At 36.5% G+C, this 12,221-nt stretch overlaps 2 protein-coding genes across 5 annotated transcripts in view; one reads left to right on the forward strand and one right to left on the reverse strand.

Moving 5' to 3' along the window:
* slc20a2 (solute carrier family 20 member 2) overlaps window positions 1-2,857 on the reverse strand; it is a 38,580-nt gene extending 35,723 nt beyond the window's left edge. The window contains exon 1 of one of the 3 annotated variants that reach the window (XM_057356268.1): window positions 2,683-2,857. The gene's annotated coding sequence lies outside the window, so the exon portion shown is untranslated. Of the gene's footprint in view, window positions 1-1,065; window positions 1,087-2,682 lie in introns of those variants that run through there. The other 2 variants (XM_057356267.1, XM_057356274.1) reach the window with 2 other exon arrangements.
* A 1,981-nt stretch (window positions 2,858-4,838) lies between these two features.
* hsd17b3 (hydroxysteroid (17-beta) dehydrogenase 3) lies at window positions 4,839-10,990 on the forward strand. Of its 2 annotated transcripts, XM_057356904.1 has the most exons (11): window positions 4,839-5,073; window positions 7,194-7,240; window positions 7,444-7,519; window positions 8,201-8,308; window positions 8,387-8,454; window positions 8,576-8,620; window positions 8,712-8,746; window positions 8,834-8,915; window positions 9,898-9,963; window positions 10,066-10,215; window positions 10,334-10,990. In XM_057356904.1, exons 1-11 carry the CDS (start codon window positions 4,923-4,925, stop codon window positions 10,427-10,429), a joined length of 924 nt encoding a protein of 307 aa, XP_057212887.1. In that variant the 5' UTR covers window positions 4,839-4,922; the 3' UTR covers window positions 10,430-10,990. The 2 variants fall into 2 exon arrangements, with proteins under 2 accessions (XP_057212887.1, XP_057212888.1); XM_057356905.1 differs by lacking the exon at window positions 10,334-10,990 and having other exon boundaries at window positions 10,070-10,206.
* The last annotated feature ends 1,231 nt before the right edge of the window (window positions 10,991-12,221 follow it).

Genomic DNA, 12,221 nt, shown 5'->3' on the forward strand with positions numbered 1-12,221 from the left:
CAAATTGATTAATCGTGATTAATCGATTCTAAAAGAAATGTCTGTGTTTATAAAATATTTGTGTGGCGTGTATAATGCGCACTCATACATGTGTGTATATAACAAATTAGGGCTGTCGCGATAAACCGACGATAAATATCAGGTGATTTATGCACAGCTTTTGAGTGAAGTAAGGGAAAATGCTGCTGCATCCGAAAGCCAGAGGGCGCTCTCGTGCGGAAACTCCAAATACGCACTGCAGAAGAAGATCATAACGCAGTCTAGAATCTAGGAAATGCCTATGGACATCTTTTTATCACTGTTACTCAAGCCTCATCAGGTATTTTTATGATAATAAAGTATATTTATAATGATCATGTTTGACGGATGTTGCTTTTTCAAATGCACATTATAAGTGACTCAAACTCGCACTGCTTTAGATCGAGCAGCATTTCCTACTGATCCCAGAGCTGTGCTTCACGGACAAGCTACGCATTAAAAAAATATCGACACATTGCATATCGCAGCCATCTCGATTACAATAGGATTTAGTGGTATCGCGATAAATTACCGTGCAGCCTAAATATTATTTACACCGTGTATAAATAAATATAAATCATTCATATTTCTTAAATATATACTGTACATGCATGTTTGTGCATTTACATATACATAAAAATATAAACGCCACACAAATATTTTTAATCGGTTAATCACTTTAATCGGTTAACCGTGATAAACAGTGTTTGTCCTTTGTTAGGAAAACACATGTTTAGGTGAAGACTCACTGTGGATTGATATTGGAATGAATCAAAGTCTAAACATGAGGCGCCGTGTAAAACCATACACATTTCAGGCATTTCATTTTACACTGCTGTAACAACAATCTAACCCTTAACGCCACTTAACCTGGTCGTAAATCTAACATGCCACTAATGCATTTATTTAAAAACGCATTCATCTTCATGACGGCTAAATGGAGACGCAGCCTGTTCTAGTACATAAGCCATAACATCGTTATAACTCATTTAGCAACATTTGTAAAATTTTGCAATTTCATAATAAATAAAAAAGTAATATGGTCACCTCTCGTCCTCCTGGTTATGTCACCCTTCTATTAAAATAAATGATTCCTTTGAGGTGAGCCGCAAGGACTGCCGTTTGTTTTCCTGCACCTTCTGTTACAAGCGGTGCCATAACCTGTTTATACATCTTCACAACACCGTCATGTCCCCTTACAAAGAAGAATTACTCATTGTGTTTAAAAGAGCACCTCCCAAACAGTTCCTCACACATATCAATGACTTATTGTTACTTTAGTGCTGCCATGGGCCTGGCAAACGGGCATCTTGCCTTCCATTGAGAATACCGACCGGACAGCCAAATGTTGTCGGGGATACACACAAGGCTGTGTTGTGAGTACTGGCATTCAAAGCTCAGAGGGAGCGTATGGAAAGTATTGTGAGAATACCAACAGGGTGCATGGAAGATGGGTAAGTCACTCCCTGGAAAACTCGGCTACATCTCTTAATTAAAGGTATAACTCACCACTGTGCCGTCCCGACCCTGGACCCCTTAGATAAAAAAGAGTGATGTGTCCGTCCGTCACATAATGAAAAGATACTCATTTATCATCAAAAGCTTTATTTCATTTGCACGAGTTCAGGTTAAATGAAGTATTTATTAATAAACTGAATACATTTTGAAGAAATTGCTGAGACTAAATACGGGCAAATTCATCAGAACCTGACCACATCTTTTAGGAAACACTCAGCAAACACTTATCTGATCTAGGCCCTGATGCATAAACACTGAGTGGCTTTTGCTGTCTGATTCTATCAAGACATGTACAAAGAGCACATGCGGCGGCTTCTTGTTGAAATACCTTTCGCATGTAGAGAGGGTATGTGATACCTTATATGCATGATCTTTTGGTATTCAGTAGAAGTATTCAGTCCATTCATATCTGCAAGAAAATGTGTGAACTCAACAGAAGGTGCCATGTGCTTGACCAATATAGCGTATTTAGGTAAAAGGACAAATATCTGACATGCCACCGAATCCTATATTAGCCCAAACTATGTAAAGGGAGCATACAGGCTTAATATTTGAATTCTTGTTATGCTCGTACCAAGAGCAGGTTGTGTCAACTGCACTATGACTTTATGCAAAGTCAATATACAATGTGGGGACGCATTGATTTTACACGCGCTTTTGCCATCAACCCTATTAAACGTCTTTTGGTGACTTAACCGCTACATTTTGTTGTGGCTCTCGAAACGAGATTTGTGATTGTTTACATCACAAATGTTACAACAAAACAATCACGTGTCTAACCGCAGCATGTCCTCGGTCTTACCTGACCTCATCAAAAACATATGATTCCGAACGAAACAAATCCAGAAAAGAGTTGTCACAACCATAAAACCAACACGCCGCGTATCGCAAAGCAACTAATAACGTAAAATACCTTTACAGTAGTAGCACCAATCCCATCCCTCAAATCTCCTAACACACAACCACTTTATTTAGACAATAACCTCACGTCTCAATTGCATGCAGCCACGCTCATGACAGTAAAGACCGGGCCTTTTTCATTCCTGAGCGCGTGCTTCATATAGAAATATTCCCCACAGCGCGGAGCTGATCCAATGACGAATTATTGACTGCTTGACAGTGGTGAATGACGCGGCTTTTACTCACCGAGATGAGAAATCAGTCCTCCGGAGAGGCTTTTCGTACCCCGGGCGATCAATCCGATAGCCCCGCTAATAAAAGCGAATGCTCAGCGCTGAGATTCCTAAACGCTGCCTGTAGCTCCGGCGACCATGTTTGTCCTGACTGACTGAGTGACTGTTGCTGCTGTATGTGCATCCGGGCGCTTGTGGGATCAGGGGAAAAACGATAAAGAGTCAGTGGAAGACAAGCCCGGTGTAATATATTCACTTTACCCATGTGTCAATTAAATGGCAACATTTTTCGTCCGAAATGGCATTTTATTAGCCTTATTTGGTGTTATTTCGTGTGGTGAAACTGTGTTATTCATCTGGGAGAAGGAGGTCGAGATGCAGAGAGGTTTAATGTGATGTTGTGTGCACAACATCGATTCGATATTTGGGCACAATTATGATACAAACAAGGTGGATATGAGTATGTTTTTCAGAATATGGACGTTTTCTTCGTCTCGATGTGGGCTGGTATTGGCGAAATACGTTACGTAACATCCTTCGCGAGTTCTCGCCACATGCGCGCGCCACGAGACACGTTGAGAAGAGAAACAAAGCAAAGCTGAGCTCATTGACATTGTTTCACAGCATCGAGATAATAATAACAAGTGATTTATTTGATATTTTCTCGATGTCTCAATCCGAATGACGAATTTTGTGCCATCCGTTTTAATAGATGAACTGGGTGCAAGAAAGGCATGCTTAAAACAATGCCGCAAAAATAATATTTTTACATAAAATTCACCACAAAAACGAACAATTAATTGTTCCAACAATTTTAACAATTTGCCAGTCCACAAAAGTAGCATGCACCATTCGTAAGGTAAGATTAAAAAAGACGCATTTACAAAGCACCCAAAATGCCAACGTTGGTGAACAGCGACCTCTGTCGTTTCATCACAATTCATGAATTCTTGGCAAACGCTGGACAAAAAAATATCGGCGAATATTTAATATAAACTCCAACTCGCACAAAACATCTCATTTTGGGTCTTTATAACAAGCCGGTTGCCGAGGACTGTGTAATGAGGCAGAAAATATTTAATACACCCAATTCAGTTTAAGCTATTTCTGAGGGGGCAGTCAAACAAGGCCTTTTTGTGAGACTGCTGGAACGACAACACTATTCTGCAGTAAATACGGCAAAGTGCTTCGCTTTTGAACTAAATCAGATATCTGTCCTGCATTTTATAAAGGTGCTATAACGTTTTCTTCGCAGTGGTGTCATAAAAGAGCCATTTTTGCTACCCCAAAAAACCTGTCTGACAAAAATTCTTTAAACAACCATTTGTTGAACCTTTTTCCACAGAGAACCTTTTATGCAACAGAAAGGTTCTGTGGATGTTAAAGGTTCATGGTGAAATCATGCAGCCAGACACAGAATCGTTATTTTTAAGAGTCATTTTTTTCTTTTTTTCAAAAAACTTGTAATGATCATTTTATGTTTGCTTAGGGAGCCGGATGGTATTAATGGCTGACCATTTGCTTTGTTTATGACCGAAAATGTCTCCAAAAAATTACTATTTATGGCAAATGAATAGCGATAAGAAACCAAAAGGTGAAGTTTCTATAATTAAAGACCTAATAAAATCTATGGGTTCATTTTTAAGTTCATAATATGGTAGCATACTTGTTGACAATGTTGACAGGTTTCACCGTTACCAGATATAAACACTGCAGTATATACAATATAATATAAACATCATACAGTATACAATATGCATGTATTATATTAAATAGCCTATGTATTGTATTTTAAATATTATATTCCTGAGAAACAGAGCAACTGATGTTGTATTCCACTTTGTACAATTTTTGTCCATTCGGATGCTCCGTATATGAATGTCTCTCTCTCTCTCTCTCTCTCTCTCTCTCTCTGTAATATCACTACTAATCCAATTCCATAGTCCAGTATGAGTCAACACCCCTGTGGCCACATTCTTAACTCCATGTCTCTTAAATGGACTGAAATTTGGACAGCAATTTACATAAGCTATCTCTTCCAAAATCACACAACACAAAAAATCAGGAATGTGAATAATGTCCTGGTTAAAAAGGGCAGAGAAGATTCTGATTGGCTGAAGGGGCTGTCAGCACCGGGTTTTGAAGCTTGTGGTCAGATTAAATGAGAGAATAGGAGAACCGTGGCAGTCAAAAGAGGGACTGAGCAAGCAAGAAGGACCAACTTGAAGCTTTGAGATAAGCCCCTAGATCGCCATGACACCCACCGAGATTATCTTCATGTTGGCTGGAACTTGCACCGTCATGTTTTTTGGAGTGAAACTACTAGGTCTTGTCATGATGCTTGCCCCGAAGCTCTGCTATCCTCTTCCTGTGTCTTTTTTCACCTCTCTTGGGAAATGGGCAGGTGAGATATAAAACATTTGTTTATTATTTTGTTTGCCACAACATTAATCAGACAACGATGAACCACAACAAAGATTTGGTCTGTTTGTATTTTCATTTTAATCCTTTTTCCTATAATATGTCCCTGCATGCATTTTTCTCGAAACTTTTATTCTTTTATTATACTTTTTTTGGTAAAGCAGTCGTGTATACAAAAAAAAAAGGCAATTGGGTAAAAGATAAGGTATACACAAAGCACATGCAAACATTACAAAGGAGTCCTTAATGACGCACTATTTTATTTAGCAAAGATTGATATATTGATACTATTTTATATTTCTAAAAACAATTACTTCATTTTTTAATTTAACAGATGGTTATAGCTAAAGTGTTCAAAATCTACATTTTATCAGTAAATATATTTCCTGGCAATCGGCCTTTGACCTTGGGTTGGCATTGGGCTCCGCTCTGCCAGTCAAGATAAAAATCAGGCATTTTAAAGCATAAAAGTAAAGAAATGAATACCTCATGTACAAAACTAATGTCACTCTCATACAAGCAACAGACCTCGGCCTGTGGCCCAGGAGCAAGTTTCTCTTCTCACTTTTTATCCTCACAAAAGATCTTGCTTCCATAAATTACACTTTTATTGTCTGCTAAAGAGAGAACGTCTGCCTATGTCGTACTTAAAATTACGCTGTGTGTACCCCATCAGCAACAAAAACAATTCCAGACGCTTTTCCCAAGCTTCCTTTCCATTGCATTCCGGCACAGAGAGTGGCAGAGAACAAAAGGCAATTAGAACAGTATGTTCCAGCACATATTATTACTCCATTCATTTCTTTTAAGTTTGAATGGTGGTTCCTGTTCATTTGAAATCAAATTAACATGACTTTTTCTCTCGTTCTGCAAGTGGTCTTTTAAGAAAAGCTCTTCCTGGTGTGTGTGTGTGTATCACAGTATGGTGTTTCTCTTCGGGGGTGTTTTTAGCATGTTTAGACAAAGTCCATCTGCTTTTCATTTTATTTCAAACAAATCATAAAAAAAAGTTTGGTATAAAGATCTGCACATTACACAACAGCAGGTTCAGTCTATTAGATTGAATGTCACGTTTGTCAAATTATAAAAAAAAGTCAATCAAGCTAACTGAAGATGGAGTTGTTCACAAGCTTTGCACATTCAAAATCTATAGCTCACCCTGAGATTTCCCTGAGGTTTCATTGTAAACCAGGGCACTACTTGTACTTTCTTCCATAAAGAACATTGACGCTGAGAAAGAACGAAAGCATGGGAAACAAGTAAGAACGACACACTCACACAAAAAAACAACATCTTGTCACAAATAAGAGACCGTACAGACGTTAGCCCAAAAGTTTGGCCTTTGGAGTCTGTCAAAGCAATGAAAGCACGACGGCAGTAATTACATTTGACATCATTTCCTCTAAATTATTCTGGCCGACCCATGCCCGCCCCCATCCCCCCTTTTTCTCCCGGTCTCTTTTACCACCTACGATGTGAACTTCTCGGACAGAGTAAAAGTTCTTGTAGTGGCAGCTCATAACAGATGACCCTCACGCTTGCTGTTTATTGAATTGCAGGGTACACACAGTCTGTTTAAGAACATGTTGTTATAACAAACCAAACAGTGTGAGATTTTCAGAGGGAGAGCTGATAGCAGATAGATCTTGTTCTGAATACTATTGATTTGGGCATATGTTTTGTAATGCAAGAGGTAAGTGTATAATTTTACAGGTGAAATGGAATCATTTATGAAAAACGAATTACACTGTAAAACTGTCATTTTACTATTTATTTTAGTTAAACTATAAAAACAAACTGCAAATTTACAAGTTGGGTGTAAAACACAAATTTGACTTTACAAAAAATATTTCTTAACCCCCAGCTGCCGAAATATTATGTTTTTTTAACGGTATTGTTCAAGTATTATCTAAAATTAGCATTTTTATGTCCAGTATGACAATGAAATTGCACTTGTTTCTCAGATTTAACATAATTAAAGCATTAACAAGGGAGAACATCTCACAAAGAAATCTTTATTACACTTATTCATGACCATGCAACAATCTAATAATTAGATTATTATAATATTTAATAAAATAATGAATATTTCTTCTGTTTCAGTGGTCACTGGAGGATCAGATGGAATTGGAAGAGCTTATGCACAAGAGGTAACAAAGCTACCACAAGTGTCAGCATTTTAACCTCTTGTTGGCTCTGTTCTGCCTCCAATTTAAAGATTACAAGCAATAAAGCCATAGTAAATTTGCAGGCTGTGACCCACCTAGTATCAGTGGCATTATGTGAGGACCTATGAATTGAAGTAATGGCATTGTCTGTAATAATGATCCTTGTATGTCTTGCCATTCTGCAGCTTTCAAAACATGGAATGAATGTGATCATCATCAGCAGAAATCAAGAGAAGCTTGACAGAGCAGCCAGGAATATAGGTTAAGCCTTTTCTGCTTGAATATCAGTCTGAATAAAGTGTTTGGTGTCAGTTAAAGCCACAATATGTACGATATTTGCATTAAAATATTCAAAACCCATTGGCACAGTGTTAAATATTCGGTTCACCTGTAGCCTATACTGACATTATCCCAAAAGTTTCAACAATGTACGAATTGAGAGAAATTCGCTATTTTAAGCAGTGTAACATCCCTTCTCATTGCATAGAGAGGAACGCCTGTTAATGCTTCCATGTACACATCATCCTCGATTTCTGCATTTACTGCAAAAAATAATATAAGTGTGTTTGATTTCATGTGGTGCTTTGCAGACCGATCGGTGTATGACATCAAAGAGTCGTGAGAGCGATTCGAAAGCAGTATCTTGCGATACTTTGATTTCATACGCCATTCTGTTATCAGGCTCCTTGGCCGGCTTATATTATAACAAAATGGCTAAACAAACCTTATAAAACTTTGTCATCCTCATCCATGAACACGATTTAGCAAACTCCCGTTGGATTTATTTTCATCAGCAGTGGATATTAACTCCCATCATTCCACTCTCATTCACACTGTCATCAAACTATGCCTTTGTTGTTTTTTTGTTAGGGTTATGTGACCTCGAGCAGCAAAGATTACATATTGTGTCTTTAAAAAGTCTTCTTTTTTCTGGTCAAGCAGAGCTTTCTACAGGAACACAGGTCAAAGTAATAACTGCTGACTTTACCAAAGATGATATGTATGGACACATTATGAAAAGCTTAGAGGACTTGGATATTGGTATATTAGGTCAGTGGTTTCGTTTCTCTAGATGTGTCAAATTATGAGAAGTAATGCTTACTAGAGATTCTTGAAATTCTAACACAGTAAACAATGTCGGGATACTGCCCAGCCATGTACCCTGCAGGCTTCTTGAAACTGCAGATTTGGAAAAGGTGAGACAGGTCATGATAAAATGAATTTACTGCTAAAATATGAAATGTAGCTACCAGCTTTCATGGAAGTGTTTATTAGATATTCTCATTTATATGTTTCATGTGGTGGCCTTTCATATAGAAAATATATGATGTTATAAACTGCAATGTAAAAGCCATGGTTAAGGTAAGTAAAGCATTCATTCATTTAAACAGAATTGCATGTTCAAGCTTGACTGTTTCATGGTAGTGCTTTGAACAACATATTTTCTTTTTAGATGTGCAGAATTGTGCTGCCAGGAATGCAGGAAAGGTTTGACTTTCTCTGTTAAATAATCTTCTCATAATGTTCTCTCATAATTCATTTCCGTACACACACTGACTGTATGTGTTTCCTTAGAGGAAGGGGAGTCATTTTAAATGTGTCCTCCGGCATAGCCAAAATACCCTGCCCCATGTACACCTTGTATGCAGCATCTAAGGTAAATTTAGTTAAGACATTTAAACCGAACTGAAAATTGGTGTCTGTGTTTTTCTTTTGCACTGAAGTGATTTAACTATATGTTCATGCAATTTCAATGCTGATGGTGTTTGTATCAGCTATTATCAAAAGTGGACAGTGTGTGTGTTTACATTCAGAATTTTGTGTAGGCCTGAAAACCAAAGGATTGTCTAAAATCACTATGAAGATCTTACAATGTTTTAGTTTGTCTGTTGTCATTTTGTCAGAGCATCATCTCTTTCTCTTCAGAGATAACATTTGAAACCAACATTTATTTCAAGAACCAGCAGTGCTTTTTGTGCTTAAATGTTTCAGAATAGATTTTCTACATTTCATTAGAAAAGGTTACTTTCTAGAAATCACGTGTTCCCACCTCAAGCTTAAAGTGCCAGAGCCGTAGGCATCGTAGACAGTGGAGGACATATTTAGATCAGAGGGGTCATCCAATAAGCCTATTATACATGGTCTATTTAAACTATTTCACCCCATCCTAATTATGTGGTTACAACCTTGCAGACTACCTATAAACCCTAACAAAGTGCATTATTTAATTATAACTGTTGATAAGTTGACATTACATTTAGAAGACCCTTCTATCCAAGGCGATTTACAAATTATAGAGCATTTATCATGTTGTCTAAAGTTAGCATGTTGTATAAAAATGTGTATAATATCAAAAAAATAAATGGAGAAATGTGATAGGGAAGAACAGAAAGATTTTTTTTGACAAAAGTTTATTTATTATATGTTTGATTAGTTTTAATCATTTGTTTATTTGTTTAGAGGAATCTAAAATGCATGTTAAAATGTGCTTACAGCGGCCCAACACAGTCTTAAACAAGAAATGCATGATCAAAATTTTACTTGCAAAATATAGAGGAAAATGTTACGTGACTCTTGCCCTATAATGTTGTTTTTGCAAGCAATAATAAATTATTAAAAACATTTGTTTGATCTTACAGGTTTTCGTTGAAAGATTTTCAAAGGGTCTTCAAGCGGAATATAAATCCAAAGGAATTATCATTCAGGTGAAACAAAATAGCATATACCTGTCATGCTGTTCTTATTGAAGAATCCTTATATTGTATTCACGTTGTATGCATGTACTCAGTCTCTGTTGTTTTTTTAAGACAGTGGCTCCATTCGGGGTTTCAACATCAATGACAAGATATCAGAAGCCAGACATGGTCACATTCACAGCTGAGGAGTTTGTAAAGAGCTCACTAAAGTATCTGAAGGCTGGTGACCAGACATACGGAAGCATCACTCATGCCATACTGGTAATGACCTCACTGTTATGTTTAATTTGATAAATAATTTTATGTAATCAGGTACGTTAGGCTGACACATTAGTGCATTCATCAATGTCACTGCATCTGATTTCATTTACTTCTATAGGGCTGGATTGTGCAGGCTATTCCCACATGGGTTTTACAGAGTGAGGTGTTTCAATATCACTTCAAGAAATACGTGAAGGAGAGAATGGAAAAATGAAAGTTTATATTCTCTGTGTATATACTGTAGATGAACATCTGCTGTACCACATTATGTTTGTTTGCACTAACTGTGACAGAAGCTGCTTACTTTTCAACTGTTAAAAAAGGTTTAGGTTTGCAAGTGTGTATTGTGAATACATTACTGTACATTGTTTGACATATACTATCAACAACTTTTTACTTTTACAATCTGAATCTCTTTGTGACAAAATAAGACTGGGACAGACAGGGAAAGAATGCGGAATCAAGATGCTTCTGTTTATAAGTCTTCAAATTATCAGTGTTGCTAATGGAACACAATCCTTTAAATTATCTCATATGACATTAATAGAGAGACAACAAAACAACACAACACAACACAACACAACTTGATAACATATTAGACAGACTGTCTCCAAAAGGCCAAATGACAGGGATAAGTACAGAAAATAAGAGAGAAGATGTGACCTTGTTATTTATCTATTTTAAAAGGTCTTGTCCTGCGTTTTAAAGGGACAGTTTATCCAAAAAAGAAATTTCTGTCTTCATTTACTCACCCTCAGGTTGTTCCAAACCTGTATACATTTCTTTGTTTTTGCTTAACACAAAGGAAAATATTTGGAAGAATGTCAGTAACCAAACAGATCTCATCCCAATTTACTGCCGTACTCTCTAAAAAAATCTGTAAAAATAGGGCACAATATATATATTTTTGTTTTTACCGTATTCATTTTTTACTGTTGTTTTACATGTATTTTACATTTTGCACTGCATTAAACTACATTTTAACATTAACGGAAATGTCCGTAAAATAAAGGAAAATGTACTGGCAATTTTCTGCCAGTACTTTATCCGTTTTTTTAAGGGATTTTTTTACAATGTAGTAGGAAAACGAAATACTATGGTAGTCAGTGGGGGTTAAGATCTGTTTGGTTACTGACATTCTTCTAAATATCTTCCTTTGTGTTTAGCAGAACAAAGAAATTTATACAGGTTTGGAACAACCTGAGGGTGAGTAAATGATGACAGAATTTTCAATTTTGGGTGAACTATCCCTTCAAAACCGCATCTTTGGTATCTAAAAATACTGTTATTTGGCGCCACATAGTGGTTAAAAATGACTATGACACAAACGAAAGCTCTAGTTTCCTTGTGCTCTTTTAAGACATTTTTGAAGAATCTCAACTTATTAGTAATAAAGAAATAACATATAACGCTTATGACTCGCGTTCTGTATTCTGCGTCTTTTAATGTGAAGAACTGACTCTGATGTTGTCCATTAACAACTTTTTTTTAATGTGAAAATAGGCATATATTTGTGTATACTCCATGTCCCGAAGTAAATAATTAAATCATATATAATATAGGCCTACCTTAAATAAATAAAAATGACTGCTGAGTTGTATGCAAATGTCAACCTTAAGATGAAATGGTTTTTTTTGTCAATATTTGGTGGTTTAAATACCCATGTGAAGGTATTATTTTGTGTGTGTGGTCACATAACGGTCCATATTCCTCTTAAATGGGCACATGAAAATTAAAATATAGTAGCTATTTTGTGTTTCATAAAGAGCCATCCCCTATCCACTTGTTGGTGCTGCTGGTTTTAATAGAAATTCTACAAAGTATGTTGTCTCTTAAACACCGTCCTTGTTTCCTTATTTTAAAAGAACTTTTAAAACTTTTAAAATAAGACAACTTGTGCAAAGGCTGATATTTGTCTGATGTCTCTGTCATCAGAGGTTTAGTCAAATACAAACAGATGGTTCAATATATTGGTAATAAATACATTTTCTGAGAAATTATATTTC

This window comes from Triplophysa rosa, linkage group LG17 (genome assembly GCF_024868665.1).
Source record: "Triplophysa rosa linkage group LG17, Trosa_1v2, whole genome shotgun sequence".
Taxonomy (NCBI): Eukaryota; Metazoa; Chordata; class Actinopteri; order Cypriniformes; family Nemacheilidae; genus Triplophysa; species Triplophysa rosa.